The sequence below is a fragment of the Hyla sarda genome, chromosome 2 (assembly GCF_029499605.1).
Source record: "Hyla sarda isolate aHylSar1 chromosome 2, aHylSar1.hap1, whole genome shotgun sequence".
NCBI classification, from domain to species: Eukaryota; Metazoa; Chordata; class Amphibia; order Anura; family Hylidae; genus Hyla; species Hyla sarda.
In genome coordinates, this window is record NC_079190.1 from 295361137 (window position 1) to 295386056 (window position 24920).

Sequence of the window (24920 nt, forward strand, 5' to 3'; positions counted from 1 at the left end):
ATAACGGAGGTATTTTTATAGTGTGAAAGCAGCCTAAAAGTGTTTAATAAAATCCAGTAAAGAAATTATTATAAGTTTCTGCAAAATCCTCTTATTTTGAATCTGCATCATTGGACCAATATGGCTACTCCAATAATGTATGTGTATGTATATATACAAACACACACAGTAGTGTATTTCAGGGGGTGCCATTCAGCAAATATCTACCGCTATATGATCACTGTATGTGAGAATATTGGTCTACGTATAGTGGTTTTTATTTAGGAACAATATACCGGTATTGAGTGTGTCTAGCAAATATTGTGTGTCTAGAGGGACATATGCCTTGTGCTTCTGATCTTTTAATAAATATGCAACACTCCGGTCATGCTGCATCCTGAATTAACTAAATGTGACTGACTAGTTAGTTCGTTTTAGCTTTTGGGGCCCCACTTTTAATTTTGCACAGGGCCACATTAAGTCTAAAACTAGTGCTGCTCACATAGGTTGTAAAATGATTTTTTTTTGAACAGTGGCCCTGATATACAGCCTATTTTTCATATATTTAATCATCAGTTTTTATTTTAAGGCATGCGCAGTAACAGGATTTGAACTGAATCCTACAACTTTAATTTACAAAAAAATTATTTTTTGTAGAAACGTATAGTTATATGTTTAACAATACCTAAAAGAAAAATGCAGAGATATGCATAAAGGTGTTTTTTAGGTATATACGTGAAACATACATTAAAAAGGTAAAGTGAATCCAGCCTTGGAGATATGTGATGTCCTGTACAACTGGGGGGGGGGGGGGGGGGGGGGGGGCACAAATAAATTCAAATAAGAATCTATTATTTACCACCCCTCAGTTCCCGCAATCATCCTGTTTTGCCTCAGTGTGCTGCTCCGATCTTGATTAAGGTGATGGCAAGTAGAGATGAGCAAAGTTGTGAGGAATCGAATTACTGTAACTTCGCTCATCGCTAATGGCAAGAGTACAGAACATGACTGTCGAGGCCAATGATTGGCTGTGGTGGTTACGTGACCTCCACCTTCTTAATAAAGGCCCAAGTGCTGAATTAAGGCAGAACAGGGGATCAGTGTGGGGATGCAGTGAGCGGTAAGTAACTGATATTTAAATTTTGTTGGCATCTTTAAAAAAAAAAAAATTTTTTAAGTGGATAACCTCTTTGTAACCCAGTCTCACATGCAGTCACATGATCGTGCATCTAGTGTTAGAGAAATTTCCGCTACAGACAGTATATTAGTGAATAATACATATCAGTGCATACCAATCATTTGTACAAGTTGTATAGATTGGAAAACCCATTTTAAATACAATATAGTAAAAACCACATTTGTAAAAATAAAATAAACCCATTGCCGTTACTTTTATTTAACAGTTTTCTTTACTTTCAATATATATATATATATACATTTTCATTATAATGCCCCTTCTCTTTAGTATGATGCCGATAGGGAAACACCTCTACTAAGAATCACTGCCGCAACCTTAAAATTCTTATCTTAATAAATGAGAAGGATCACCATTATAAAAATATCCTGAGAAAATGTGTACTCTTACGCATTATAAAGCCAAACACCAATATTCCACTACACCATGCCACACTCATGGTAGTTTAGGAAACTGAGATTTGTTAGGGTCTTTACATTTACTTTAAAGTGTACCTGTAAAGTTTTATTTAAAAAAAAATAATTATTACTTTAATATCTATACAAGTAAGATAGATTGTATATGGTCTATCAACACTTTCTTTAAATTCACCACCTAAATACCTTAACGGTGGCAACGTTGTCCCGGCTGCCGCCATTTTTTTTAAAACTGTGAGTTAGGGGAGAGAGAGCTTCCTACTCAGTCTCCAGTGTGAAACCCAGCGCCGTAGAATCACATTACACTGGGTCTCGTGCTGTAGAACAGGTGCTATAGAGACTGATCAGGAAACTCAGTCTTCTTATGCACAGTTACAAACAGTGGGGAGCCAGGACAGCAGTGCCTCCATTCGAGTATTTTTGTGGCAAATTCAAAATTAAAGTAATTAAAGAAAATGGCTATTGTGCACAGTGTTGTACTATAGTCATATCATAAAACTTTACAGGTACACTTTAACTGTTTAAAGTGTAACTGAATTTCTGCCGGAGATTGAGCCGGCGGTGCTAGGACCGAGCAGACTGCATTGCTGCCCCCATAGACTGCAATGTATTTCTAGGTGGATATTTTGGGAGATCTGCTCAGAAATGCATTGCCATCTATGGGGACGGCAATTTAGTCTGCGTGGTCCTAGTGCCGCCGGCTCGATCTCAGTCAGAAATTCTGCCCAGAAATTCCAGTGTGCAAAGTTGAGAACTAATAATTTTACATTCCAGACTAACAGAAGAAGGGTTCTCAAGAGTCAAACTATTTTTGACTTTTGAAGCCTGCAGTTCTATTCAATAATTTTAAAAAGTCACGCTGGTCACCTGACTTAGAGACAGCTACAGCAGCCTTTGGCTATGTTTGCACATAGTGGGAGATTTAGCAAGTTGTTTTAGTCAAGATTCTTTTTGTTGCCTATAGCAACCAATGACACCTCATCTTTTGTGTCTAATATTTATCTGGTAAAACTAAAGCTGAGCTCTGATTGGCCAAAAAAGTCCATCCTTTTCCAGTTATTAAGTTGAAATAACATGGAAAATAGGCTGATATTGCACACATTTAATTTAAGAAGAAAAAAACTGTACTTTTTTGTGCAAAAGATGGCTGCAAAATGTTTGCAGGTAAAAAGATGGGATCAAAAACTGTGTGCGAACATACCCTTTCTGTGTTAGGATTCACATCTCAGCTTTCTTTACTCTCATGAGCATGATGCAGAGAATAAGGGGTATTGGGGCCTAACTGCAGTCAAATCTGAATTTTCAGGTTTTGAGAGCAGTTTAGGTTTTAGGGTTGTTAAAAATAAAATACCTTTAATAGTTCTTTTAAGGAAGACAGCAAGCCTTCACACACCTGCTTGTGTGCCCTGGTATAGATTTATATAGTTCAACAGGAACGAGTGCTCAGTATTCAAAGCTGCCACCAAAGCAAAATTCCGACTCCACTAATGCTTTGCTCATACAACATAGTGCTCTCATTAGTACAAGAAGGTTCAAATCATACGATGTAACTTCCCATAAAGTTATGCTTGCGTCTAGATCAATTTAAACACGAATGGCAGGAGAATGTAGAGTTATGTAGTAGAGACCTTGATAACGTAATAAAACTAGTGCCCCTTTCCTCTTAGCACACAAGGCAAAGTAAAGTTATTGTTCTATACACAGGTTAACTTCACGTTTATTCTGCTTATGTCTTGTGCATGAAGTGCTCTTGTGTTCCGTAATGAGGAGGTAATTGTGATCTTTGCCTTATAACTGAGGTTTTCTGGGCATATTGTGACAATACAGTTGGATACTAAATTGATTTAGTTCTCTAACCCTCCCCTGTTTTTCTCCAGAGGAAAGTGGAAACTCTACTTATGTCCAGACATTACAGAAGAGAATCATCTGTGCAGCCACCCTCCAGACCATAACGGAACTCCTGTAGGTTGGAAACCCCATAGAAGTGGATAAAAGCCGCAGCTACAACCAGGACATGAAAAATCTGGTGGGACTGAAACTGAAAAACAAAGAAGAAACAATCCTAATTAGACATGTTGCCCAAACAAAAAAATTACCTCAGAATGTACTGTAAAATATGGACTGAATCATAAAACACACCACTGAAGGGGCATTCTGGAGAATTTTTTTTGAGGTTAGTGAAGAGCGAAAGTATTATTATTATTATTTTTTTTTTTTTTTTAACTGTGCCATGAGCTCAGTCAGATAAAATAACATTTCTATAGAATAATCCTAACCCTAACAACAGGATATTCTATATATTGTATGGGCAATATTCACACGATATAGAATGTATAAAAATTCAACAACCACAGTGCCCTTTTCATTTTCAGGCAATCACCTCAGCCATAAGAAAGTGCTCAGAAAAAGGGATGGATAAACCATCCTACAGAAGAATATCCTGGCTGCCCCTGTTCTAGGCAGGGGGGCTAGAAGACCTTGGCAGTGCAGAGACAGCCTGTGCTCAGTGAGCAGCTAATACAGAGGTTCTGAATACACAGCACAGTACCTGCTGTTTCCTGAACACGGCACTACCAGAATCTTTTATACTAAAGTTGCTCAGATTGTCCTTTTGCATGTATTTGGATTATTTGCACCAGCAGATTGCAGAACATTCTTTAGAAAAGAAACAACCTTTCTGATACAGTCAAACGTTTACAGGTAAAATGTTATATCCTCCTCTACCAGCATGGTATATTGCATTTGAATGAAAATCTTATTTACCCAGATATCAAACTTTCCAGGGAAGAAGCGTTCAGGGATCCGTGCTGCATACAGCCCAGCTCCTGTTATATACATAACGGCCATCAAGAAGAACCAGCCCATCTGACCCACTGTAGTTGCTTTAACAAAGCCCTCTGCAATAGTGAAATGGAGGGTAGGGACAATGCCACTCAGACCAAGACCCAAAAATACACCTAGAAGGACAAAATCAATAATTTATTACCCTTGGAGTATAATACATGCTTAAAATATAGTAGTTTTATGTTTAGAATGCTTATGTAGGTGTATGCTACATGTTTACATAGTGGAACTTTGCTATTGAAAGGGCCCTACAAAAAATCGGCAATACATTTTCTAAAGGCAATTAACATGGGAACAGAGTATCTTTTTCTGCCAAGTTGAAAAATTCTTGCTGAGTGCCATAAATCAAAATAGCAGAGATCATACAATATAACACTTCCGTAAAATATCATGTATTTTAGCGCTTAAGTAGGACTTAAGAGATTTATTAATTTCAAGAATGTACGCATTTATTACATGAATGTCAATATATGTACTTACGATGACATTTTTCTGTAACTGTAGTTCTATAGGTTTGTGTACCGTACTGGTAGGCATTACTGGAAATAAATAAATGATAAGATCATGCACTTTTCCTTGTTACTCTTACTATTTAAAAAGTTTTTGTCCAAACATAGTACACTCATACAATTCGGTTTTCAGTGCTGTGAGGGTAATATTCCGGTCCCCGTTGAATTTTTATATAACAAATACAATGCTCAGTGTACTCCGTACTTCTGATAAATCGGCACACTATTGAAAAGGATACAATCTTGAGACTAACGGTATGAGGTAGCAACACCCCTATACAGTGACCCCCCGACTTATGATGGCCCGACATATGATCATTTCAACATATGATGGCCTCTCAGAGCCCATCGTATGTTGAAGGCAGCCTCGACATATGATGCTGCTGTGTGTCGGGGCCATCGTACAAACAGCTATCTGACAACTTCAGCAACTGACAGTTAGTTGTTTAATGTGCCCCCTGTGCCCAGTTCTGCCTCCTGTTACTCACATGCTGTCCTGCTAACTCACGCCGACTTCCACTGTGAGCTCTGTGTAAGCCCCGCCCCCCCAGTGCAGCCATAGCCAATAGCCTATAGCATCTTGCTGCAGGCATCCAATGAGCTGCTGGCTGCCCTCCCCTTCCTTTCCTATAGAGCTGTAGTCGGCAGGATGGTAATGGAGGACATTCTGTCCCCCCTGAAGGTATTTAAAGAACTGTACAGTACTGTATGCGATGTCACACATCACATACAATACATATACACACAATACACCCCATACATCAATGTTTCCCTATCAGTGTGCCTCCAGCTGTTGCAAAACTATAACTCCCAGCATGCCCAGACAGTCAATGGCTGTACATGCATGCTGAGAGTTGTAGTTGTGCAACAGCTGGAGGCAGCCTGGTTTGTTAAACACTCCCCATACACTCCACATACAATGGTCATCCCAGAACCAATTAGCAGTTTCCCATAGAGATATGTATTCAACATACAATGGTTCCGAGGCCCCAGAACCAATTACCATTTTTACATAGACATATGTACTCGACATATGATGGTTTCAACATATGATGGTTCTCCTGGAACCAATTAATATCATATGTTGAGGGACCACTGTACTCTATATGTGATATATCAAACAGTACCTTAGGATGGGTCATAAGAAAAAAAAGAGCTCCTTGGGGTGTCCAAGGAAAGCCCTGGCTGAGATCCGGATTAGAGATGAGCGAAGTTACAGTGATTCTATTCATCATGAACTTCGCATAAATTAGTTCAGCTTTCAGGTGCTCCGGTGGGCTGGAGACTCTCTCCTAGGACTGTAACCACCTTTCCAGCCCACCGGAGCACTTGAAAGCTGAACTAATTTATGCAGGCTAAAGTCAGCATCCACCGAGCCGAGAAGTTCGTGAAGAATCGAATCACTGTAACTTTGCTCATATATAATCTGGATCCTGTTTATGTACTATTCGGGTCAGGAGTGAGATTGCCCCGGCCGGTAGCGTCTCAACCTCGCCTATCCCGCCTGGAGTACACGGATGTGGTTAGAAAAAGTCAAGTGACGTAAGTACCGGGGACCAAGAAGGACAAAAAACTGACATGTTTCGAAAGCTTTTCGGCTTCCTTTGTCGAAGGAAGCTGTAAAGCTTTCAAAACGTGCCAGGGCTTTCCTTGGACACCCCAAGGAACTCTTTTTTTCAAATGACACATCCTAAGGTACTGTTTGATATATAACATATAGAGTATAGGGGTGTTGCTACCTCATACCGTTAGTCTCAAGACTGCATCCTTTTCAATAGTGTTCTGATTTAGCGTAAGTACGGAGTACACTGAGCATTGTATTTGCTATATAAAAATTCAACAGGGACCGGAATATTACCCTCACAGCACTGAAAACCAGATTGTGAGAGTGTACTATGTTTGGACAAAAACGTTTTAAATAGTAAGAGTAACAAGGAAAAGTGCATGACCTTATCATTTATTTATTTCCAGTAACGCCAACCAGTACGGTACACAAACCTATAGAACTACAGTTACAGAAAAATGTTTTTATATATGTAAGTACATATATTGACATTCATGCAATAAATACGTACATTCTTGAAATAAATACAAGCGCAAAATACATTATATTTTACCCTTGTATATTTATGTGGTGTGGTTATCAGGGGATTCCACCCATATTTTTCTAGCTGCTGTAGGCAATACTGTCAGTAGCGCTTGTATAAACATATAGATTACAATATAACACTTTGTTAATGAAAGGAGCCTTTAACAGAGCTGTCAATCACACTGCAGTCTCACAACTGAAAGGCAAAGCATTCATTTAATATACAGTATAAGCTTCACTTGTTTAACATAAATATAATGGGGAAGATCAAAACCAGTGTAGAGGAAGATTGTTGCCCATTGTTACAAATCAGATTGCTTATTTCATTTAAAAAAAAAAAAGCCTCTGAAAAATACAAAAGGCCTTCTATAATGATTAATAATAACATTACCTGCTCGTGTTGCTCTATGCTTTGGTGTTGCAAAACGATCCCATTGTGCTACAACAATTGCAGTGATGCCAAGCACACACACTATGGACAGGTATATGAGACGTGGCTGAGGAGAGCAGTAGAACGAGTAATACAGCCAGGGAACAAAACTTCCCATAATAAGTAGGGCAATGCCAGAGTAGTCCAGCCTGGAACATTGAAAGTGGTTCATACAATGAAAAACTGAAGGGTCACAAATCTGGCATTAAATCTTAAAAATAAATAATATCAGCTCATTCTATTAAATATGAAGAAATTATTCATGTGTTCTCTGTTTCCCTATCCAGATGTTAACAGCACTTATCTAATTTAATAGCAGATACATTTAAATCTGTAAGTCCTCAGGACAAAGTACAGGTTTACACCAATCTATATATATATAAAACTCAATGGCCCTTATTTACTAAGAGTGGAATGTAGGTTTCTTTGTGGGTTTTAATTCCCTACAATTTATTTTCCACGGTATTTACTAAGGTTTCCCTACACTTTTTTATTTTTTATACACATGTTCTGATCTGTAGGGTTTTTTTTCAATAGTAAATGAGGGCCAATGTGTGTGTGTGTGTGTGTGTGTGTGTTCCAGCATTATGTCCAAACGGCTAAAGATATTAACATGAAACTTGGCACACATGTTACTTATATGTCAACAACAAACATAGGCTAGGTGATTTAACCCTTACTCACCCCCATTTGCCAGGGTCAGGGTTTTTGTTTAAAGTCCCATACAAGTCTATGGGAAATATATGTTACTGCATAACTTCCAAACGGCTGGAGATATTTCGATAATACTTGGTCACATGTTACATATATGTCCACTTAATATATAGGATAGTTAATTTAACCCTTAACTACCCCCATTTGTGAGGGTCAGGGTTTTTGTTTAAAGTCCCATGCAAATCAATGGGAAATGTATGTTCCCACATAATTTCCGTACTGGAGATATTTCAATACCTAGTACACACATTACAGGTCGGGATGGGAGGTTGGGATGGGAGGATTAGGAAGGAAAAACCGGGCAATGCCGGGTACTCAGCTAGTATAAACAATAAAAAAGGGAAGTCTAAGTGATATGTAAAATGAACACAGGTAACAAGCTCTTTGACCTCTACAGATTTCCAGACTGATAGAGCCCTATAAAAAGCTCAATATTCTGCCCATGCTTCACCGTAGCATACACAATTGTTTAGGCAGTGCCAATATTCTCAAAATTCATTGTTGAAATCTGTGTTAAAATATCCAAAAGACAAGGTTATTGGTGGCATTGCATGCAAGTATTTGAACAGTATGGGATATGGGATATGAACACACACACTTACTTAGAGAATGTTCGGGATACTTTCTCTGAGTGACAGTACACTGTGTGAAACAACCAGGAAAAGCTGAGACACAACACGGCCCCCAAAAAGAACATTCCAAAAACCACCTTCTCTTGCAGGGGAGCCATGAAGTACATGTTAGGTCTAAGCATTGTCAAAACTCCCAGGAAAAGGAACAGAACAAAACCTGTACAGAGGGAAGTAATAAAAATCAAATGAAAGTGAGACAAAAAACAGAATTCTTACATGGTGTAGTTTTGTTATTCATGGGCCTAGAAGTGCCTCTGTGCTTTGGCAAGGGGATAAAGGGGGAGGATTTATCAAAACCTGTGCAGATGAAAAGCTGTCCAGTTGCCTATAGTAAGCAAAAAGATTGCTTCTTTAATTTTTAAAAAAGGTGATCTGATTGGTTGCTATGAGCAACTAGTCAACTTTTCCTCTGCACAGGTTTAAAAAATCTTCCCGATAGTGAGGACAAGAATGACCATGTGCACATGCACAGCTGAAGAGGTATGACAGCATATTATATGTCACTTTTTGGCAGTCATTGGATATACAGTTTGTCTAGCTAAACAGGGGTCCTGTTTCTTGCCCTTTCATATACAGCCATCAAGAGTAGAAGAGCTTCCATTACATAGTATTCACCAGAAATGTACCTAGTAAATGAGTCCATATATTTCCTGTCTCAGTATGTATCCTGAAAATGCTCCTGAAGCAGGCTCGGAATGAAGGCATTGGTGGACGGTGTCCATGTAAAAGATAATCATTGTCCTTAAGCCAATCTGGAAGCACATCATATGGAATAACTCTCCATCGGCCTTCCCACACCTTTTATTAAAAGAGGAATATTTAAATTATGACCTGAATATAGCAGTATTTTTTAAGAAAGCCAACACAGACATTGTTAAACCAGCCAGGATTTTTAAACACATTCATTTTATTATTTTCTTAGCCACCATATGTATGCAAGCTTCTACAAAGGGAACATTTACTACCTTTTTAACTGGTTAATCTTATACTAAATTATTTAAACTGCAGCTATTAAACTAGATGGGAGGACTAAGGAGATTATTTACTTCTTCCCACATTTAGCAATGCAGATTCATGTCAGAGACAAACTCTGGACCCGAGAGTTCTTTGTAGTCTTGGTAAAAAATAGATAACCCATTAGCTGCTGCACTAAAGAGAATGGGGGAGATTTATCAAAACCTGTGCAGAGACAAAGTTGCTCATAGCAACCCATCAGCTCGCTTCTTACATTCCTAACAAGGCCTGTGAAAAATGACAGAAGCGATCTGATTGATTGCTATGGGCAACTGGGCAACTTTGACTCTGCACAGGTTTTGATAAATCTCCCCCAATGTGTCTTTGGAAAGATAAATTAACTCTTTAATCATGCAGCAATTTTCATTCTCTCCTTCTGAGAGCTAGAAGCATTTAAAAAAATTTCTTGCTACACAGCCATTTGAAGTCTTCTTTTCTGAAGGACATATTGTATTTTAAAAAGGAATCTGTCAGCTGCAATTTGTAGTCCAAACTGCTGACATTGTTAAAAAGCTGTTAGGGCAAGGAGACACAGGGGATAGGGATGGGAGGGAGGCTCTATCAATGACAAGGCCACAGACACCAGAGAACAGAGGTAAGCCCTCCGGCTACCTCTATAGTGGATCTCCGCCCCTACGATCACGCTGCAGGGGGCGATCCACCCCACTTGCCCACCAGGGAGCATTCACATGTCCCTTTAGACGCCGCTGTCAGCTTTGACAGCAGCGATCTAAAGGGTTAATAGCCAGCCGAGGCGATCGCAGCATGCTGGCTATTAGCGGCGGCCTCCGGGTACTGAAAACAGCGGAGAGCTGCAGAGTACGGAGCCGACTGGACTCGGCAGCCCACTCCATACACCCTGAGCGCCGCCGTGCTTGTCAGGTCCGGCCCTGCTTGCCTGAAGCAGGGCTAAGGGCCAGAAAAATTCACCTGTCCGGCGCCCGGAACTGCATGTCCTGGGCGTCGGGCAATAGGAATTCCACATCCCTGGTACAAAATGAGGCAGCAAAAGGAGAAGTGTGTTCAGTATATACACTGCTCAAAAAAATAAAGGGAACACAAACAACACAATGTAACTCCAAGTCAATCCCACTTGTGTGAAATCACACTGTCCACTCAGGAAGCAACACTGACTGACAATTAATTTCACATGCTGTTGTGCAAATGGAACTGACAACAGGTGGAAATTATAGGCAATTAGCAAGACACCCCCAATAAAGGAGTGTTTCTGCAGGTGGTGACCACAGACCACTTCTCAAATCCTATGCTTCCTGGTTGATGTTTTGGTCACTTTTGAATGCTGGCAGTGCTTTCACTCTAGTGGTAGCATGGGACGGAGTCTACAACCCACACAAGTGGTTCAGGTAGTGCAGCTCATCCAGGATGGCGCATCAGCGAGCTGTGCCAAGAAGGTTTTTTGTGTCTGCTAGCGTAGTGTCCAGAGCATTGAGGCACTACCAAGAGACAGGCCAGAACATCAGGAAATGTGGAGGAGGCCATAGGAGGGCAACAACTCAGCAGCAGGACCGCTACCTCTGCCTTTGTGCAAGGAGGAGCAGGAGGAGCACTGCCAGAGCACCACAAAATGACCTCCAGCAGGACACAAATGTGCATGTGTCCAGTCAAACGGTCAGAAACAGACTCCATGAGGGTGGTATGAGGGCCCGAAGTCCACAGGTGGGGGTTGTGCTTACAGCCAAACACCGTGCAGGATGTTCAGCATTTGCCAGAGAACACCAAGATTGGCAAATTCAACACTGGTGCCCTGTGCTCTTCACAGATGAAAGCAGGTTCACACTGAGCACATCTGACAGACGTGACAGAGTCTGGAGATGCCGTGGAGAACGTTCTGCTGCCTGCAACATTCTCCAAAATGACCAGTTTGGTGGTGGGTCAGTAATGGTGTGGGATGTCATTTCTTTGGGGGGCTGCACAGCCCTCCATGTGCTTGCCAGAGGTAGCCTGGCCGCAATTAGGTACCGAGATGAGATCCTCAGACCCCTTGTGAGACCATATGCTGGTGCGGTTGGCACTGGGTTCCTCCTCCTAATGCAAGACAATGCTAGACCTCCTGTGGCTGGAGTGTGTCAGCAGTTCCTGTAAGAGGAAGGCATTGATGCTATGGACTGGCCTACCCGTTCCCCAGACCTGAATCCAATCCCGAGCACATGTGGGACATCATGTCTCGCTCCATCCACCAACGCCACGTTGCACCAGACTGTCCAGAAGTTGGCGGATGCTTTAGTCCAGGTCTGGGAGGCCACCTCATCAGGAGTATGCCCAGGCGTTGTAGGGAGGTCATACGGGCACGTGGAGGCCATAAACACTACTGCGCCTCATTTTGACTTGTTTTAAGGACATTACATCAAATGATGTGGTTTTCCACTTTGATTTTGAGTGCGACGCCATATCCAAACCTCCATGGGTTGATAAATTTCATTCCCATTGATAATTTTTGTGTGATTTAGTTGTCAGCACATTCAACTATGTAAAGACGAAAGTATTTAATACGATTAGTTCATTCATTCAGATCTAGGATATATTATCTTAGTTTTCCCTTTGTTTTTTTGAGCAGTGTATATGATAAATTCTAAGGTCCATACATTATGCAATGTGCCATCTTGATAAATATACCAAGTTGTGCCAAGTTAATTGATTTACTTGCCTTTTTTGTGCCATGCAGTATACGGGAATAAATCTGAAATCATTTTGTCTCTCGGCTAACAAAGTCAGGCCAGGCATATACTGTAGAAGGGATGCATTATGGGGGGGAAGGTTACATAAAACGCAGTACCGCAATCCTACATAACCTACATTTTAGGTTAGATAGCAATGTGCATATCACCTAAAAGTGGCTTAGTGATGCATCACAAAAAATTATTGTTTCATGCTATCACTAAAACAAATAAACCTACCAAGAAACATCAGACACAAAAAGTAGTACTGAAATCATATCCAAATTTTATCATAATCTCAAACAAATATAAAAACACAATAAAGTAGACAGAATCCAGAAAAAAAGTGCACTGGGGTGATTGAATATCAATAATGTGATTTAAATGAACTAAGCTGGGTAACAACTTATACAGAGACAATAAAAAAAATAAGAACATGAGCCATGTAATTCAGTACCTGAAGATTTAAGCTGGAAAAAATTGCATACACAAATTAAATTAATCTACGACATAAATAGACCCACAGCACATACATTTTAATGAAAACCCAAGGATAGACAGAGGGTGTGAATGGGAAGGGAGATAGATGCACTCTAACCATCAACATTTGATGAGCAACTGTGCTCGGCAATGAGAAATCTGGAGGGAGGAAAAAGAACAAAAGGTCCATTCCTAGAGAGAGCGCAACTCTGTCTGCCCTGCAGTATGCACACCCCTACACCGCTTTGCTTCCTGCTTCGTCAGCGGCATAGGGGTGTGCATGTCGGTGGCGGGTATTGAAGCTGACAGGGCTTTGTTTTTTCCCCCTCATATTTTAAATATCAAACACCTCCCTACACTTCTTTTTCTGGATTCCATCAACTCCATTTGGATATGATTATAGTCATACATGTTTCTTGGAAAGTTTATTAAGATAGAAATGTGACCAACTGTAGTGAAAAATTCATGAGATTTCACAAAATGAAATAGAATTGATTTAAGGCTAAGGAAGCATTCCGGCCACTCCCTGATAACCTCGACATTTCCTTACAAAAAGGTGGGAGTTATTGGGAGCTTGTTGCCACAAAAACTTTCTACCTTAAGAGAAGCTGGTAATGTTAAAAATAGTAAACAAGAAAAGGGCCTTGTGATTGCTTGTCCATTTGTGTATTAACACTGAAAGGCAAGGCTCAGTGTGCTAGTTCCTTGTAAAATGTACATAGGGCACGTAGATGAAAAAAGAAGATATTGCTATTAAAATGCGTTACAAAAATTAATAAAAGAAAATTGCAAAAACCTAAAATGTATCCAGTCCTTAAGGGGTTAATATCCTCACCTTATATACAAACTCTTCCATTTTTTCCATGGCATGATGTGCTTGAAGTGGTAGAGTCAGTACCCTAACCTCTTCCTCCTCCTCTTCTTCTTGAGGCCCCTTTGCTGCTTCATTCTCTTTTCCCTATAACAGAATCAGATTATTATGTCATTGTGTAACTTTAAATACTACTTGTGACAACATGTATGTTTCCAGACTATCGTTAACTATACTGATGCTAAAAAGTAACAACTGTTTAGTGCAACTATTTAGCTATGAAAAAAAATCTATAGATTGTTGGGTATTATGCATTCTCTCAGTTTCTTTAGGAGGCAGATAAAAAGGATTTTTGAACTCACTGTAAAATTAATTTCTCGTAGTCTTCATTAGGCGACAAATGTGACCATGGGTATAGACCTCCTAAGCAGGATATACCTACCCACTGGCACGGAGCTAATCAGTTTGTACCAAAGCAGTAGGAGAAGTCAAGAGAAGAGTCAGAGAACAAGAAAAGGAAGGAACTCCACTAACTGGAGTACCAACTAGTCAAAGAAAAAAAAAAAAAAGTGCTATGAGTGCTGTGTCCTCTAATGAAGACTACGAGAAAGATTTTAGGTGACACAGGAGACCATTAGATGTCCAAAAGGAGACACTGCTCCCAACAGAACAAATGGGGATAAAAGTCAACAAGCACTAATGGAAAGGAAGTAGCTCGAAAAGGGTGGAAGAGTAGAACAAGGGTTCTAGCAAGGAACGTGCCACAGTAAGGACTGTGGGGGAACATGTCCAAGAAGCAGATTTAGAGGATTATGGCCATCCAGTAAACCAGGAACATCTTACAACATAAAGCTAGGGAAAAACTACAAGGTTAGCTGTTTAAATGAGAGAAAGGGAAAAACTGTTCCAAACAAAATAAGGAAGGAATGACCTACAGAAGGTAAGGGAAGGCACGCAAGGTACATATAGTATAGTTACATAGTTAGACGTGTCATTTTTTGAACCGTCCGATCAAGTTTAACCATAGATGACCATACCCAGAAAGGAAACTGTGCAACACCTGAGACGTAAGGAAGATCACTCCCCCCCCCCCCCCCCCCCAAGTACCCCAAAGGAATAATGCTTAGAAGAGCCAAAAGTCCTGGATGAGTGACATGAGGTAGGAGTCGGAAGGAAGGCTACATGTGAAAGTACAAGGTTTTTGAAAAAAAAAATAGCAGGAAGCTGACTCTGCCTTCACAGCCTTGAAGGTGGATGTCCAGGTATCGAAGCAGAGACAGGAATGAAACTGTCCCTCTAGTGTTCAGAGTGGCTAGCAAAAACGTTAACAGATGTATTTAACCAATCACTGGTTAACCAATCACGTGCCCAGTTACAAGAAAGGTAGTAGGGAGGAATCAAGCAACTATAGGCCAGTGAGTCTAAAATCAATAGTGGGGAAATTAATGGAAACCGTACTAAAGGATAGGATTGTGGAACATCTAAAGTCCTATGGATTGCAAGATGAAAAACAACATGGGTTTACTTCAGGGTGATCACGTCAAACAAAGTTTAATGATTTTTTGGATTGGGTGACTAAAATGATAGATGGTGGAGTTGCAGTAGACATCACATATCTAGATGTAAGTAAGGTTTTTGACACTGTCCCACATAGAAGACTTATCAAACTACAGTCTGTGAACCTGGACTCCCATATTGTTGATTGGATTAGGCAGTAGCTGAAAGACAGACAATATAGAGTTGTAGACAATGGAGTATATTCAGAGCAAGGTCTTGTTACCAGTGGGGTACCTCAGGGATCTGTACTGGGACCAATTTTGTTTAAAGGGAACCAATCATCACTTTTTACCCCCTGTAACTATTAAAAACACGTCCTAGAGCATGTAACCATTGTTTCTGTAGTGCATGGCAATGAATAAAAAGCTACGAAAATCAACATAATTAATGTAACATAATTACAATTCCCAGCTTGTCCGGAGAGCCAAAGTCTGTCTGTGCATGCAGAGAGATGTACTTTTGCAACAGCTGGAGGCACACTAATTGTGAACCAATGGGTAACATGCCAGTGTTTCCCAACAGGTATGCCTACATTTTGCTACAAAGTTACAACTCCCAGCATGCCCAGAAAGCCAAAGGTTGTCCGTGCACGCTGAGAGTTGTAGTTTTGCAACAGCTGGAGACACACTGGTTGGGAAACACTGGTTTATCTCATTAGGTAGCGTCACTCAGTCAGGGTTGCTATGTTATAGAAGTTGCTCAACTACAACTCCCAGCATGCCCGGACAAGCTTTGGCTTTCCGGGCATGCTGGGAGTTTTAGTATTGCAACTTCTATAACATAGTGACCCTGACTGAGTGACGCTACCTAATGTGCTAAGCCAGTGTTTCCCAACCAGTGTGTCTCTAGCTGTTGCAAAACTACAACTCTCAGCATGTATGACTTTGGCTTTTCGGGCATGCTGGGAGTTGTAGTTTTATGGAACAATAAATCCATAAAACTGCCCCCCCCCCTCCCCCAGTGGATAACTATTACTCCCACTAATCCCCTAATCCCTCCATCTCTGCCCCCCCCCTTCATTGATTATCAGCACTAGTGATCATCAGATCCCCCCCCCACCACCACTCTTTTCAGTGTGTAACATAATTTAATACATACACCTAACTAAAATTTAGTAATCTACCCAAGAAGACAGGTGGGCAGGAGGATTGAAGTACAATATGTCCTATGTATCCCACGCCGATCTCTTGATGTTCTGCTCTGATCTCTCCACTGACAGCAGGAGAGTGTATGTATCCGGCTGGCACTAGGACCCAGCTGCACTCCAGCAGTCTGCAGACTCACGCACTCCTTTCCCTGCACGAGCTGACAAGAGAGACGAGGCTGATTCCACTGCGGCCGGGCTGTTAATCACGCCCATGTAGGCGTGTTTAGGACGGGAGGGGCGTGATTTCAGCTCTGGCCACGGTGACTAAATAGGAATGCAGCACCGCCCAAGTGACTACTTACAGAAATTAACATACAGCGCGGGACATTTTATAAGTTGATTTTCGGAGCTTTTCATTCATTGCCATGCACTACAGAAACATGGTAGGAACAATGGTTACTTGCTCTAGGACGTGTTTTTAATAGTTACAGGGGGTAAAAAGTGATGATTGGTTCCCTTTAATATCTTCATTAGTGATATTACAAAAGGTCGATGGTAACTTATATCTTTTTGCTGATTACACAAAGATATGTAACAGGGCTGATGTTCTTGGAGGGATATGGCAAATGGAAGAGGACAGTTTTAAATTAGATGGGCAAAGGTTTAAAAGTAATATCAGGAAGTATTTCTTTACTGAGAGAGTAGTGGATGCATAGAATAGCCTTTCTGCAGAAGTAGAAGCTACAAATACAGTGAAGGAGTTTAAGCATGCATGGGATAGGCATAAGACTATCCTTCATATAAGATAGGGCAAGGGACTATTCACAGGATTCTGATTATTGGGCAGACTAGATGGGCCAAATGGTTCTTATCTGCAAACACATTCTAGGTTTCTAAAAAGGAAGAATCAGAAGCCTCAGAAAGGCAGGCTTGCCTGGAAAAAAAAGACCAAGAAGATGCAAGTGGTAGATTAGCCCCTATGGGGGAAGGTATGGAAGATCTGGAAAATACTGGGGGTGACAATAACATATCTGACCCCACCAGAGCAATGGACGCCTTCTATCTGGATCCTCAATAGTTCACAGGGGCAAAGAGAGGCACAGGGAAAACATGTGCTTCCTGATTCAGATGGCCTTTTGTCATGGAAGAATGAGGCCCTTGGAGCCATACTGGTCTGCTCATCAGAGGAAACACAAAGGAAAGATTCCAGAATAGACAGAACATCTGTATGGAGTGTACAGCCCCCAGAAGAAGTAGCTAGCAACCCCAAACCATTCTCCACCAGGATGAGGCCAGTGACAGCTCAAGAGAAAAGATTATATATATATATATCTTTATTTGGAACATTTAGGAGGGAAAGAAATAGGTTTACACCATGCTTAGGTGCAGTCTTCAACGGCTCTGGGCAGGGAACTGTCAGAAGTGCTGTGGGAGGGAAGTATGCAGGGTAGGAGGACTGAAAAGGAAATTTGAGTAAAAGCAATGTATTCTGGGAACTGTCATACTGAGTAACTGCTCAACCAGGAAGTGCTACCAGTAAGTACAGAACTAAGGCAAATAGATTTTATATGGTTTTAGAACTGTGGCAGATAGGTAAGAAATGCTATATGCTTTATATTTTAACATTTAAGACATTACTCCATGCAATGATATCAATTAGGTGACAGCAGATCAGTTACAGCAGACACTGAGGCCTTTAGAAGGCTCACTGCCTGCAATCTGGTTGTGAGAAGCCAATCCGACCTGTGAACCACCATCGATGCTGTGTATAACTATTTCTATTCAGAACAGTTAAAATAGCCAGCACTTAAAATAACGCTGTGGTGGCCCTGGAAGCTGCTGGCTATGGAGTGGGCTGGGGTCCGAGGCCCACTCCATATAGCACTCTTAGGATGAAAATACTTGTTCTGGGTGGTTAAAGGGGTACTCCGGTGGAAAACTTTCTTTTTTTAAAAGAACTGGTGCCAGAAAGATTTGTAAATTACTTCTATTAAAAAATCTTAACCCTTATCTTTATTTTTTTTTATTACTTTTTTGTGTTGTCCACGGTGCTCTCTGCTGACATCTGATGCCCGTATCAGGAACTATCCAGAGCAGCATAGGTTTGCTATGGGGATTTTCTCCTGCTCTGCTGGCATCAGGTGTCAGCAGAGAGCACAGTGGACAACACAAAAAAGAAATTCAAAAAGTAAAGAATTTCCTCTGTAGCATACAGCTGCTAAAAAGTACTAAAAGGATTAAGATTTTTTTTTTATAGAAGTAATTTACAAATCTGTTTACAAAAAGTTTTCCACCGGAGTACCCGGAGTCATCTATATACTACATATGAATGGCCACCATATAATACTTCATTACCCTTGTAGAAGAAGCTGCATAGCCACCTAGCTGACCGTTCCAACTTTATTTACAAAGTGGCTGTCTTGAGAGGACAACTCATACTGAATGTGTCCTGTGGTTTTTGATATAGTGAAGTACAGCTTCAGACCATCATGTTAATCCACACATTTATTTTAAAAATTTCGACAGTATTAGGAAAACAAAAGCAGCACAAAACACACCACAGACACTTAATATATATACACTCAAAAAAGGAAAAAATGAGTGACCTATTTAACTCACACATAGCAATATACTTACACAGGTTGATGTCTGACTCTTTCTTTCTCTTCCAGTTTCCAACAGCGGTCCCAATTCTGTTAGCTCTAAGTCTTCACCCTCTCCCCTAGTACTGCTAGGCAAGCCACCCTCCTGCCCTGCTACTTTACAAGTGGCCATCTGGCCAGTGTATGAAGGGGCGGGGGAGAGGTATTCTACAGCCGTTTAACTGATGGCACGGTGTCTTGAACCTAATAAACCAGAAATATCTTATTTTACGCTTCCTGGAGATGACCATAGACAAAGAACAGGTTATTCAGTATCCATTTATTCTAAGTATCTTCACACCCTGGAATTTCCGCACGTGGAATTGCGCTTGAGAATTCCGCTATGTGAACTTTAACATTGGTGTGAATGGGTCTACAGATTTCGGAGTGTATACGTACCCTAATAGTCAGAGGCATCTAATGCAATACATTTATTTGTTGTGCATATAAAAGCAACAGTCACATACACCGACATACTCCAAATGTTTTGGCTTCCTGAATTGGCCCTGATTTACTGTGTGAGAGAAAAACTGGAGAGATTTTTCCCCACCAACCAATCACAGCTCAGCTTTCACTTTACCAGAGCTTGTTAAGATATGAAAGCTGAGCTGTTGGCTGTTATGCAAAATCTCTCCAGGTTTTCTCCCACACAGTTTGATAAATCAGGTTTATTATCAGAGCCAGGCTGTACAAGAAGATCACCGATAGTACTGATCAGTACTATGTTATAGGGCTGGGCGGTATACCGGTTCATACCGAATACCGAAATTTTTGTGCCGAACGATATGAATTTTTCCCCATATCACAATACCGGTTTGGCCCCTCCCCTTCGGGAATGAATTATCAGCCCAGTGCTGCACAGTCCCCACATCGGGGAACTAATCATATGTGACCTCCAAGCGCTGTTCTGCTTCTCCCGCCCCCCACAATTAATTATTAGCCCAGCGCTGCGCTGTCCCCATCGGGGAACTAATCACACATGTCACCCGCAAGCGCTGCCCTCCTCGTCCTGCTGTTTGTTGCGGCCACCGGCGCTGACACTCTATACCAGTGGTCTTCAACCTCCAGATTTTGCAAAACTACAACTCCCAGTATGCCCGGACAGCCGTTGGCTGTCCGGGCATGCTGGGAGTTGTAGTTTTGCAACATCTGGAGGTGGGCAGATTGAAGACCACTGCTCTATACTGTATCCCCATGCCTGGGCTGCAAAAGGTAAACAAAATAAACTTTAACTCACCTTCCAGTCTGGACCAGCTTCCCAGGGAATGAAACATCGGAGAGCCGGCAGCCGCAACAAACAGGACGAGAAGAGCAGCACGTGCGGGTGACGTGAGTAGTACCCCAATGGGGACAGTGCAGCGCTGGGCTAATAACAAAAAATTTTTTTTGGGGGGGGAATACCATTATATACCGTGGAACCGCCATAAGTTACAAAAATACCGCAATACACATATTTGCCCATACCGCCCAGCCCTACTATGTTATATAAAACAGGACAGTACATAGCAATCTAATGGTTGACAGTTCTCTATATAAAAGTCCACCCAATAAATAAAAATCACGCCTTTTCCCATAAAACTACATTTCCGAACCTCATTAAACTGCAAATACCAACTGAAAATACCCTCCACTTATATTGTATACCATATTACACTGTAATGAACATTATCATGTGTTTCTATCTCTACGGCTCTGGAGTTGTGAGTCCAATCTTCTATGATCCAGGATCTTAGACCTGACCGGTATAAAATTGTCATTTCATGAGAAACCTAAGCTAGTCACATACCCAATGTTGGTTTACTGTGTTTAACATTACTAATATCTTACCAGTAGTTTGATAACACAAAACTATTCCATTTTTCTTTATGGCTCCCTCTCATTTTCCTTACTTCTTTTTGTCATTAAAGATGCTAAACAAAGAGTTAAATTTGTTGGGCTCAGCCAATGTTTACCATAATGCATATGGGCACCTGAAGGGCCTGTCCACACTGCGGAATTCCACTTGCAACTGTGTCCCATTTCTTTTAATGGGAATTCAGTTGGCAGAAAGTACGTCCGCTCAAAGAATGAACATGTTCTGCATGGTCCTAGTGCCGAAGCATCTGGCAGCGCCCACTGCAAGCAGACATTCAGACAGCGGAAGTCTGCAGGCTAAATGTCCGTGGTGTAAATTAGCCCTAATACCAACAGTCTTGTGTAAAAGCTTCCTGTCAAAGCTGAAGGTCAGATTACTTATCTGTATTCACACTCCTGTCATGCATCAGATTCCAATGTGGACATGGATCTGCTCCATCTGAAGATTTATGGTGAATTTATAAAAAATAAAGACATGGGGGGAGATTTATCAAAACCTGTCAAGAGGTAAAGTTGCCCAGTTTCCCATAGCACCCAATCAGATTGCTTCTTTCATTTTTCAGAGGCCTTGTTAAAAATGAAAGAAGTGATCTGATTGGTTGCTATGGGCAACTTTTCCTCTGGACAGGTTTTGATAAATCTCCTCCTTTATCACTAGGTTTATGCTGTGATATTTGTGGGCAGAAATCCCTTTCTCCACACTCTCTCCTCTCCAGTCCATCCTTAATGCCGCAGCCAGACTCATCTTCCTCTCCAGACGCTACACCGACGCCTCCTCCCTGTGCCAGTCACTACACTGGTTACCAATTCAGTCCAGAATACAGTACAAAATCCTCAGTCTCACACACAAAGCCCTCCACAATGCTGCACCTCCCTTCAACTCTTCTCCGTCTACCATCCTACACGTTCTCTCCGATCTGCTAATGATCTCACATTAACATCTTCTATAATCCGAACTTCTCACTCCCGTCTCCAAGACTTCACTCGTGCTGCACCGGTTCTCTGGAATGCTATCCCTCAATCCCTCAGACTCAACAACAACATCCATAGTTTCAAACGTGGCCTAAAAACAGCTCTCTTCAGACAGGCCTACAACAGTCTCTAATTGTCCCCAACATATCCCCAACATATCCTCAACATATCCCCACACCTCTTGTTTGAATAGTTATTGTGTAATATTATGTCTGATACTTGTCTTTGTTTGTACCCCATAATTGTAAGCACTGCGGAATCTGTAGGCGCTATATAAATAAATAAAAATCCCTAGTGACAAAGGCTCTAAATACAATGATGTAGAACTTACATTGTTCTGTGCAGCACTTCTCCTGAACATTAAACACACTATTCTTCCTCATTGTGTGCATACTCTACAGTCCTCCATATGCATGTGAACTAGGGCTTGGCGGTATACCGGTTCATAACGAATACCGAAATTTTTGTGCTGCACGATATGAATTCCAACCCATACCACAATACCGGTTTGGCCCCTCCCCCTCGGGAATGAATGAATCAGCGCTGCGCATCAGGGTACTACTCACATGCATGTCACCTGCGAGCGCTGTTCTGCCACCCCCCCCCCCCCCCAATTAATTATCAGCCCAGCGCTGCACTGTCCCCATCGGGGAACTACTGACATGTCACCCACGAGCGCTGTTTTGCCACCCCCCACCCCCCCCCCCCAATTATCAGCCCAGCACTGTCCCCATCGGGGTAAATACTCACGTCACCCGCAATCGCTGCCCTCCACTTCCTCCTATTTGTTGCGGCCGCCGGCGGTGACACTCTATACCAGTGATCTTCAACCTGCGGACCTCCAGATGTTGCAAAACTACAACTCTCAGCATGCCCGGACAGCATGCGGAGGTCCGCAGGTTGAAGACCACTGCTCTATACTGTGCAGTATCCCTATGCCCGGGCTGCAAAAAACAAAAACTTTAACTCCCCTCCCGTTGGTCCGGTACCGGCCTCACCTGCTTCTTGGGGACGGGAACATTGCACAGCCATCAGCCTATCACCGGCCGCAGCAATGTTCCGCCTCGGCCGGTGATAGGCTGAGCCCACTGTCATATGTGAGAAGCCAGCCAGAGCTCCTTACATGACAGTGGGCTCAGCCTATCACCAGCTGAGGTGGAAAATCGCTGCGGCCGGTGATAGGCTGATGGCTGTGGAATGTTCCCGTCCCCAGCTTAAGGCCGATGTCGGAACATGCGTTAGTTTATTTTGTTTACCTTTTGCAGCCCGGGCATAGGGATACCGCACAGTATGGAGTGTCAGCGCCGGCGGCCGCAACAAACAGGAGGACGAGGGGGGCAGCGCTTGTGGGTGACATCTGAGTATTTACCCCGATGGGGACAGCACTGGGCTGATAATTTGGGGGGGGGGGGGGATAAGGAAATAACGTTATATAGCGTGGAACCGCCAAAAGTTACAAAAATACCGAGACACACACATTTGGTCATACCGCCCAGCCCCAATGTGAACTCGCTCTAGATTCCCACAAACCGCTGATTGGCAACTGCTTGTCCGCACTGTGTGCAGGCAGACATCAGTCAATAACCAGAGGTGGGAGCGGAGAACGGCTGCGCAGAATGATGTCTATAATGTTCAGCACCTCTGACGCTACTTTATGCTGTCCTCACAGAGCGGCATAAACCTAGTGACAGATTCCCTTTCAATGGGGCTGTGTGGTTTCTCATCTTTAAATATGAGATTTTATAGAATACGGAGATAAAAGATCTAGGGTTCGGGAGATGCTGGCTGGTCAAAGCCGTACACAGCAAGACCATTGAATTTAATAGGAAGTGTGCCATGCCTCATTCCTCTTACGGTGGCGGTGCAGGGAAACGGAATACTTGCTGCCAGGGTTAATTCACAGCAGATTGTTGGGGAGCAACATAGTATCAGCTTAGTATTGTGGCTTCTTTTATCATTGTTGCCCCTATCATCTAAACTCAGCTCTCCTAGTCTTGACAGGGAGGGGATGGTGAGGAAGATTTTACCTTACATAACGCTATGCATTATATATAGTAAAGTCACATGACAGGTTCCCTTTAAGTGAACAGACCAGTGCAGAGGGGAATTTAGCATGCACGTAAGGGTTTCTTCAATATTTAGATAGGTATAATGCATATTCTTGATATAAACTAGGGCCAATCCACCTCACTGCCTGCTCCTTATACAGGGGGCTGATCTCTCTATAGGGATCTGGGCAGTGATCACATACCAGATCCCTGTGAATAGATAAGCAGTACACTGCTCTGCTCTATATAGTCTACTGCTGCAGCACAGACAGTGTACAGCCTATTGTGTACGTGGATGGCCTCCATTGTACTGTCCATAGCCCACCCATTACACACAGCAGACACATACACCTGACTACATAGCGACATCACCAAGCGACTCCCCCGAGAGCAGGGACATAGAACAGGCAGCCGTGCATGTCTGCGCCCACGGAGGACTACAAGCGAAACCCATGCACGCGACCAGACACGCCAAACAACAACCTCAGCAACGCCAAACGTCGTCCTCGTCGCTATTAGGTAAAAGAATGACATGTTTACCTCAGGCTTCCACCTCTCCGGAACAACCAAGCCTAGGAAATGACAACATCCCAGAGCAACTTCCGGTGTCAGCGCCGAGCTCCCGGGGGCGGGCGGCTTCTTTCTGACACACGGACCTGGAGACTGGTGCAGTGCGGCTGGTGACTTGAAACACTGCCCTCTACTCTGTAGGAAACTAGCAAGTCTCTATGTCCGCGAGCTGCAGTACAACGGAAAATATAACGTCTTCCGTCTCCTCGGCGGCCATATTTCCGTAGACTGCTACTGTGGAGGACACAGCAGCTGGATCATGAACATTTCTTCCTCATGATAGATTTCTCATGGTCAACATTAGTTATCTGCTAATTTAGTTTTTTCTTTTTAAGTACACTATGTGTTATTTGCACATTTTTGGAGGAATCCTTATTGAATAAAATTGTATTGCATTTATTT

The 24920-nt window shown here is 42.1% G+C and overlaps 1 protein-coding gene across 2 annotated transcripts; it reads right to left on the minus strand.

Moving 5' to 3' along the window:
• Positions 1-1338: 1338 nt before the first annotated feature.
• On the minus strand, positions 1339-24643 carry ADIPOR1 (adiponectin receptor 1). Of its 2 annotated transcripts, none has more exons than XM_056557538.1 (8): positions 24489-24643; positions 19070-19278; positions 13813-13935; positions 9435-9606; positions 8779-8965; positions 7424-7611; positions 4354-4547; positions 1339-3628 (listed from the first exon to the last, which is right to left on the minus strand). In XM_056557538.1, exons 2-8 carry the CDS (start codon positions 19205-19207, stop codon positions 3500-3502), a joined length of 1131 nt encoding a protein of 376 aa, XP_056413513.1. In that variant the 5' UTR covers positions 19208-19278; positions 24489-24643; the 3' UTR covers positions 1339-3499. The 2 variants fall into 2 exon arrangements, with proteins under 2 accessions (XP_056413513.1, XP_056413515.1); XM_056557540.1 differs by lacking the exon at positions 24489-24643 and adding an exon at positions 24298-24387.
• Positions 24644-24920: the final 277 nt, after the last annotated feature.

Bases quoted from the DNA above. Each gene is read 5' to 3' on its own strand.
- ADIPOR1 (XM_056557538.1), bottom strand. From the start codon at position 19,207: ATGGCCACTTGTAAAGTAGCAGGGCAGGAGGGTGGCTTGCCTAGCAGT. The intron at 7,612-8,778 runs GTAAGTGTGTGT...TCAATGTTCCAG, and splicing joins GTATCCCGAACATTCTCTAA to GCTGGACTACTCTGGCATTG. The intron at 3,629-4,353 runs GTAAATAAGATT...TTTGTTTTTCAG, and splicing joins CTGGAAAGTTTGATATCTGG to TTTCAGTCCCACCAGATTTT.